The sequence below is a fragment of the Strongylocentrotus purpuratus genome, unplaced genomic scaffold, assembly GCF_000002235.5.
Source record: "Strongylocentrotus purpuratus isolate Spur 01 unplaced genomic scaffold, Spur_5.0 spur5_scaffold_13, whole genome shotgun sequence".
NCBI classification, from domain to species: domain Eukaryota; kingdom Metazoa; phylum Echinodermata; class Echinoidea; order Camarodonta; family Strongylocentrotidae; genus Strongylocentrotus; species Strongylocentrotus purpuratus.
In genome coordinates this window covers 3,399,613-3,408,475 of record NW_022145598.1, presented here as the reverse complement: position 1 = coordinate 3,408,475, position 8,863 = coordinate 3,399,613, and the positions used below count along the sequence as shown (strand labels likewise).

General features: G+C 38.3%; 1 protein-coding gene across 1 annotated transcript; it reads left to right on the top strand.

The window, feature by feature from the left end:
- On the top strand, positions 1-5,037 carry LOC105439599 (1-acyl-sn-glycerol-3-phosphate acyltransferase epsilon). The gene is made up of 7 exons (XM_030982721.1): positions 1-466; positions 1,549-1,743; positions 1,969-2,073; positions 2,303-2,393; positions 3,330-3,500; positions 4,038-4,161; positions 4,799-5,037. The coding sequence occupies exons 1-7, from the start codon at positions 251-253 to the stop codon at positions 5,019-5,021; spliced, it is 1,125 nt and encodes a 374-aa protein (XP_030838581.1). The 5' UTR covers positions 1-250; the 3' UTR covers positions 5,022-5,037.
- The last annotated feature ends 3,826 nt before the right edge of the window (positions 5,038-8,863 follow it).

Below are 8,863 nucleotides of genomic sequence, written 5' to 3'. Positions count from 1 at the left end.
GTGTTTATTTCTTTTTGGCAACCGTATTTGGGAGACGACACCCAACTTGAAATTGGTCTGCTATTTTCTACCACATTAGTCGCATGTGTGTGCATACACGAACATGTGAACAAAAGTTGCGAAAAGTGACGAAAGTGTTGCAAATTATTTCAGACCGTTGTGAGAGCTCTTAAACGAGAGAGCTTCCATAGCATCCTCAAATTTTAATGTGCTTTACGAAATTTGCAAACTGTTACTTTAGGAGAGAAACATGTTCACGGTAATTTTACACCTAAACTCGCTGAGGTACCTCGTTCCAGCTGGGATGATGGTGGGCTGCGCTCCGGTGTACCTCCGGGCGTTCTTCGGCTGTCATGCTCTGAAGTACGTGCTGCCGGTGCGGTGGTACCAGACGCTTGAAGACACTGTTTGGGGCACTTTTCAAAGGGTCGTAGAATTCTTCTTTGAACATTATACAGGTGTAGAGGTATGACTATAACACAATTTCTTAAGGATCAATTTTTAAATTTAAACTTTGTTTTTAAACCAAAGACAAAGTCGAAGGGGATTTGAATACTTCTTTTTCTACTTCTTCTTCCAGTTAAGTGCCGCTGGCCCGCTTCATGGTGATGAAGATAATACTAATTAAATAAAGCCAGGCACTTGGTCTTGGTAACATTGCATTGATTGTTCAGATGAGACGAAGAAAATGGTGCTAAGACTAGTAAGAGTAAGAAGTTCAATGCTAGGTGTATTAAAGATAATGTGAAAGTTATGTGAAAACAGACTAGTATTATTAGACTATTAACGATATAAAATTGGGAAAAACTGATCTGATCTAGTCTAGATATCTAGTGACATTTTTAGGTGAATGTGAAACGTCACAAAGCTAAGCTATGAGTATGAGTAGACTATGAATTGGCTCTTTATACCATTCCAGACATTTAAGTGTTGAAAGGATTTTAAAAGCTCTTGGAGTCTTGAGATCTAGATCCCTATGTCTTATTTCATGGAAAAAACGGTTGAGAAAATTCCAAAATGGTTGGGAGAACTTTTATGCAAGAGGATATTGACAAGTGACGCCTTCAAAGAAAACCATTAATATCTTTGTGGTTTGAGAATTTTTCAGGATTTTGTGCATGCTTAGAGGGTTAGTACAGACCTCTAGAAGTAACAAGTAACATTTCATACAAAAATAACACAATTTTTTCACCAACCTTCAAAAATGTTACTGAGTCACTTTAATATTTGCTTGACTCGGGCATGTTGAGTTGACTTAAACTTGGGTTATTGACAATTGTGACTTGTCGATTATATGAATGATAATAATAATAATAACTTAATAAAAGGCTTAGGGCAAGGTGGATTTTAGCAGTGGCCAACTCTGTAATTAAAGGCCACCTGCCTATGGCGACCTTGTATTTTGTCTCCCTTTAAAATGAAAAGTGTGTTGTAGAATGTAGAGCCTGTTTAAGAAGGCCACCTGTCTACAGTGGCCACTATGTTTCCTTTAGGTGGCCTTAATAGACAGGTTTGACTGTATGATCTATTTTGCTGGTTATATCACAGGTAATTCTTTATGGTGATGCAGAGGAATGCTTGTCTAAGAAGGAGAATGTGATCTACTTATCAAACCACCAGTCCACCCTTGACTGGGTAGCAACGGACATGCTTGCATCTAGAGCTGGATGCCTGGGGAGGGTGCGCTATGTTGTGAAAGATGGCCTTAAGTATCTGCCCCTTTATGGATATGTCTTTTATTTGGTAAGCATTGAAGTTTGGTTGTGATAGTTAACCCACTTAAAGAGGTTGAAGAGGAGGAGGAGGAGGAGGAGGAGGAGGAGGAGGAGGAGGAGGAGGAGGAGGGGGTGGGGGGGGGAGAGAGAGAGAGAGAGAGGAGGCACATTTGTGATTAATCTCTATGATAAGAAGATGATTTTACAATTTATTGAAAACACTAACAAGACCAACACTTTTGCTTCCTCACAGCATGGCTGTATATTTGTGAACAGAGCTAAGAGCAGGCAAGCTGCCCCTCCCTCATTCACCAAAGTCATCAAACAGTTGAAGCATCATCGTGACTATAACATTCCGGTAAGTGTGCTCCTGGGTATTGGCATAGGTGAAAGCTTTTCTTTCAGGAAAAATTGTTTAAAAAGATTAGATCTCATATTTGAAGTACCTTATCATTCACTCAATTTTCAATGAACCATGTGCAAAGTTGTTGTAATAATTCTTAGAAATTCTGTTGCCTGTGTCGTTATATTGTTTAACAAAGTGTTAGTATATTTTCCTTTTCTTAACTTTGTGTCTTTTTTCTCAGTCGTGGATGGTGGTATTCCCTGAAGGAACTAGGTTTAGACCTGAGAAAGAGGAAGTCATCAAGACCAGTCAAGGATTTGCTTACCAGCAAGGTGAGACAGTTGTCAGATAACTCTATTTTGGAATATCTTTCTTCTTTCGTCACTTGGGGACACTTAAGATAAAGTTGAGTTCTGGTCATGCGATTGCATTATGAAACAAACGGTGTGGAATCGATCAGGAAAGGTTGATCATCTAGTATAAAAGTATTGGTGTGTGGTATACTGCAAGGTTCTGGAATCATCAACATTTTAAGAAATTTGGCCCAGTCTTGATGAAGCGCTGTACATAGAAATATGTATATGGGACTTCACAAACATCTGGCATAAAAATCTGTCCCAATTTTTATGCTGTTACATGCCTTATTTAGAATATTAAGGCATTTGAAAAGCCATGCTTTTCATGTAACATTTTTTATCCACACTTGCATAATAACAATGATAACGCTCAAAAATTATTTTTCACCTCTTCCCAGAACTTAATCTTCTCTTTAACGTTTGTGTAGTCAGTTACATAGGGTCCCAAGAGAATGACACTCATGCTTATATTAAAGGGCTGTAAAGGGGAAACTTTTTGGTTCAGCTCCGGTAGTAAGTAGCTTCAGCACCTGGCTATATTTAGCTAGGATCAGCTTCCAAATGTGTCTAATGTATTACATTTTTTCTGTAAAACACCTTTTAACTGTATCATAGTTCTAGCAGGTCTGTCTGTACAATCCATCACAAAATGTACAATATCAATAACAGCAACAACAACAACATTAGATGCTGCTTATAATTTTTGACTTACATGGTGAAGTAGATCTATAACAGTAGGCTTACGGTTGCACCATGTGAGAGAGAGGGGGAGGATTGGGGAGTCCAGGACAGGACTGTTGGTACTCCTCCCCCTCTCTCTCACATGGTGCAACCGTAAGCCGACTGTATAACAAAAATATTGTTTTGGGCATTCAGCGATAACTTTGTCCCTTCTTTCGCCTATTCTTGCAGGTCTGCCCGTCTTGCACCATGTTCTCTCACCTCGCGTCCGAGCCACCCATCTCTGCGTAGAAGGCTTCAGAGACTCTGCAGATACCCTCTACGATGTAACGATAGCTTACTCCAACACGGGTGAAGAAGGAAAAGGACCTGTCGTCAGAAGAGAAGCTCCCTCTATGCCAGGTGTGTGTGCAGTAGTGCTCTACTATTTTATTCACTTTGTAAAACCAATGACCTGTTTTGTGAAACTTGTTACCAATTACAAGATAGGACAATTGTTATAAGCTACTGAAATCCAGACATTTGATTGGCTAAGTGCAGATTTGTCATAGATCTGTGGCATTTGTTTATTATTGATTTGATTATGAAACAGGGCAAAGATGTTCAGCTGATATAACTATACTAATTATTTCATATACAAAGATTAATTCTTCTAAGGGGTTCTGCCCAAAGGGGATCCCAGGTGCAGATTGTTGTATCTTATAATTTGTTGAATGATATAGATTTTACATACGACCTGTCAGTCATAATTCTTACTGCAGGACTCGTTGAATACCTCATGGACCTATTTCCATGATTACCTACTGAACCAGGTAAATTTGGTAGATGTTGTAATTTCCTACCTCGGGAACCCCTGTGCAACTATCTCTATTAGATTCATGGATTACAATGAAAAGGAAAAAAGGAAAATAACATCATCATTTTTCTTTTCCAAATCAGACTTCCTGATGGGGAAATGTCCTCGAGTCCACATCCACATGCGTCGCATCGCCCTGGAAACGATCCCATCAGACATCGTTGAATGCCACAGGTGGTTACATGGAGTCTTTGAAACAAAGGATAGGTATGTAGGAGGTTTGATCTACATTTTTAGTTTGGATAATGGCACTGCCTTAGAGAGAGAAAGTAGCAGAGATCAAATCTGGAATTAGTAACTATGCTAGCTCCCTTTCTCTTCTTTTGTCTCTTTATTCCTGTCAGTTTCTACTGCTTAATCAATCTCTCTCTTCTTCATACTGATTTTCTTCGATACATCTCCTGTCTTTCTTTTCTCTCTCTCTCTCTCTCTCTCTTTCTCCCTCTCTGTATTTTTTATATTTCCTTCTCTCTCTCTCATCTTTGTATTTCTTTCTCTGTCTATCCCTCTCAATCTTTCATACCGATTCTCACAAACCACTCACCTCTCTTTCTATCTTTTCTCTCTCTCTTTCTCCCTCCTTCCCTCCCTCTCTGTCTTTTTATCTATCTCCTCTCTCTCATGTTTGTTTTTCTTTCTATATCTGTCCCTCTCAATCTATCTTGTGAATCACTCACCTCTCTTTCAATCTTTATCTCTCTTCTTCACTCACTCTCTTCCCTTGCTTTTATTGCTTTGCTTATCATTTTGAACTCTGTAAAAGAAGGTAAAACCATTCAATATGTCTGAGAGTCCTATATAGATAGCTCAAATGCATTATCGTTGTTCTCTTATCCTTTTTTAGAATGTTGGCAGACTTCTACTCGGAGGATCCCGAGAAGAGGGGTCGTCTAGAGGGTGAAGGTCAAAGGTCAACGCTGGGCCTCATGACCACCCTACCAGCGATGGCTCTGTCAGCAGCTTGCATGGTTCCTTTCATCATGGTAGCTGAGCAGCGACGGGCTTACTGGCAGCTCTGGCTTTATGGGGTTACCTTCACTCTGCTCTGGATGAAGATAGCTGTGTGATTGGGATTGGTGTTAACCGATCAACTACTGAATTCTCTTATTCTCAAAGGCTTAGTACCGGGATCGCCCGGTTCCTGGAGGCAATGGGGTCCACAGTCAATGTTAAAAGAGAGTGATTAGGATTTGGTGTTAAAGAGAAGGTTGAGTTCTGGGAAGAGGTGAAAAATAATTTGTGAGCGTTATCATTATATTATGCAAGTGTGGAAGAACATCAGAGAAAACATGTTCCCTGAAAAGCATGGCTCTTCAAATGCCTTAATATTCTAAATGTGGCATGTAACATCATAAAAATTGGGACAGATTTTTATGTCACATGTTCGTGTAGTCCCATATACATCTTTCTATGTACAGTGCTTGTAACTTGACCAAGACTTGGCCAAATTTCCTATCATTTTGATGATTCCAGAACCTTGCAGTACACACCAATACTTTATATGCTAGATGATCAACCTTTTCTGGTCGATTCCACAACGTTTCTTTCACAGAACTCAACTTTATATTTAACCCGTTGAATCCTGAATTGTCTTATTCTCATAGGCTTAGTACAGGGATCGCCCGGTTCCTGGAGGCTAGGGGTCCACAGTCATTGTTAAAGCCCTACTGCACTACTTGTAGCTACTTGCTCCCTCTATGTAGAAAATAATGCCTAAGTGGTGCCTGTTGGTCCCCCATGATCCTCTTTTTCTTTTCTTATGTTAATTGACATTTGAGTTGATGAGATAACCACCTGTCAGTGACTACGGTGGGTGGTGTAATCCCTTCTGGCCAAACTAGTGCAGAAAGGCTTTAACAGAGAATACAAATGTAAAAGCTTCAGCCATGATCTTTGTCTGTATGAGTGAAAACTTTCAAGTATACCATGTAGAAGCCATATTGAAGGAAAGTTTTCAAGTGTGAAACACCCTGGAAACCTACAGAGCACCTCCCACTTGGATCTTGTTGCAATTCCCTTTGTCTTAGAGCAGTGGGCCATTGTATTTGAGGGGTTTGGTACATAGCGGCGCATACCCACACTTTTTCCAGATAAATGATTTTGATGCACTGGCACAATCTTGGCCCATTGCTCTACAACTCCTGAAATAATTCATATTCAACAATAACAACAGCAACCTTATTCACCAAACTTGCATTATATATTTAACACCGGTACTGATGTTCAAGTTGTTTATCAAAAAAATATAATTATAGTGGGACACACATGTTACACATATGGTCATAGAATGGATATGTAATCCAGTAATTCCACATTTCATATATTTATGATATGACTGACCAAGTTGGTCATTAATGCAGAAATTATTTAAAAAGAAATATCTGCTTGAAAGTGGTCATGAAGTGTGCCATTTATTCAGTCCTATTATTGCGAAACTGAACCTAGCAGCCCATTTTCATGCAGCTTTAAACAAACATATCGTTCCTGTTTTCACGAAGTGACAGTAGTGAGGAAAATCTGCATGCAAATTGTATGCGATTTTCATTCACTACCGTCACTTCGTGAAAATAGGGACGATATATCATACCATTTAACACTAATTCTCCCTCGATCTAAAATTTGTGAGTTTTGGTGCATGTTGTCTCTTGCTAGCTGCCGTATGTAAGCACATGCTGTAGATTCAGGAAAGAGGGAACTTGGAAAGGTGATTATTCATATACATCTGCATCTTTTTATCAAGCTGCTTATATATTAAACATGACAAACATTTTTTACTAAGTTGTCTCTTGACATTCCGCGAGAGTCATGTTGTAAATCAAAATATCATTTATTTATACATCTTTTGTTAATTTGTCATGGTGCCATACTTGCATTTTACACATTTTATAATTATTTATATTCAAAATTTGAATTTATAACAGGGATGATTTCACTTTTATGTATGTTTTAATCATCCCTGTTTTAGCTATGTTTTGCGAAAATTGAGGTTGAAATGAAACTCGGGTTGGACATTGATTTTTAAAGGCATCTACTGTTTGAAGGGGTTGTTGCAACAATTGCTCTGTGTCAACTTCCTACAATAATTGAATTCTTCATTTTAACCCTGGACCAACACTATACCTCAATTATAACCCCAAGCCTAATATACAAATTCAATTGCAACACCAACATAACCCTATACCTTTAATGAAATAAATAATGATACTGTACATCCAAATATATAGAACACCTACTATATGAATATACTCCACTGCGCTTGACACAGAGTATCGTAGCAAAACCCATGCTGTAAATAGGCTGCCATGATAAGGTGCTAAAGCATTCAATGAATTTCTTCCTACCAGTTAAAAATACACCACCTGGGTGGAGAGTGGCAAATGTAAATAAATGTCTTGCCAAATAAAGCCAGGAGCAAATTTCAGTTCTCCATATGAAAGAGGAATTATGGAAAGCAAGAGGTGAAAACTAATTATGGTATTCAGAATAAACAATACAAGTTAGTTTAAGTGATTATAGAACTCCCATTTCATAATTTATTGATGGTGTCTAAGATATTTAATGTTGCTAACTGTTACCATCAAGGAATAAACGTCACATCTAATTTGTTATACAATGTAGTACTGTCATATTATTCATGTGTATGAAATGAAATATTTAGCTGCTTATAATGGAGAACTTATGAGCTTGTTCTACTTTGACAGTGGATACAAATCTTGAATATATTTGTGCAACACTTGTACCTTGCATTGTGTGTGCAATTTCTGCTTTGGTTGTGCATTGCAATTAAATTGCATGAAGGCATTAAAAGCTATAGCAGAAACCAATCCAGATTGTTTCTTGAGTTAATAATTTGTACATTTTGTGTAAATTTCATGCATGGTGGATGGTGGTGCACCATGAGAGAGAGAGAGAGAGGGGGGGGGGGAGAGAAAAAATACAGAGAAGTGAGAGAGAAAATGGGGAGGGAGGGAACTAGAGAGAAAACATGCAGGAGCACGCAAATGAAGAGAAAACTGCTTTACAAAACAGAGCTCAAGAGAGAAATTGAGAGGGAAAGGAAAATAAAAATGTATTTAAAGGAGCTACACAAAGAGAATTCACTAACAACTGATAATTAGAACAAATTACATATGGATGGAAAGATTTTCTCTTGAAAAACATGAATAATTTGCTGAGAAATCATATAGATATCATGGAAAGGCATAAAATGCAATTTTTCAAGACCCTTCTTAGACCCCAAGCGCCCCCGAACGTAAGCCAAACACACGAGCGTAGCCAGCTCTGAATAGTGACGTCACACACTGGACGAACAGCTCGGTGCTGTGTAGCAGTCTGCAGCTAGCCAGCAGTGTCCCGTATGTGATGTCACAAATATTGACGCTCTATAAAGGACCGCTGATTGAGGCAGAAAATCTGGATCTCAAAACTAACATTTTTGAGAGTTGATTACTGCAGGCCCCAAACATATTTTGAAGAAAAGAGTTGGTGTATTTGATCAGCAAGGCTTCCCCTTCGCAATGATATGAGTTTTGCATCAATTCAAAACACTTTTGATTCTTTGTGTGTCTACTTTAATACATGTAAATTGCATTTTAAACTAAAATTAAGATACTATTAAAGCCCTCTAATGTGTAGGGAGCCCCTAATTCGCTAAAAAATGTAATGGCAACATTTCACTTAAATTGTGTAATGATGCGAAAGAGGATGTCACAAACACTCGACTCTGCAAGGATGTGTTTGAAGACGAATACTGATGAAAGAATACAAAACTTGGTTTCTGTGTTATATGCAGAAAACCCAATTTTTTTGTTCTTTAATCAATTTGTCTTCAAACATATTTATTCTAAATATCCTTGCAGAAGTCGGTATTAAATGCCATCCTCTTTCACTTCATTATACAACTGAAGTG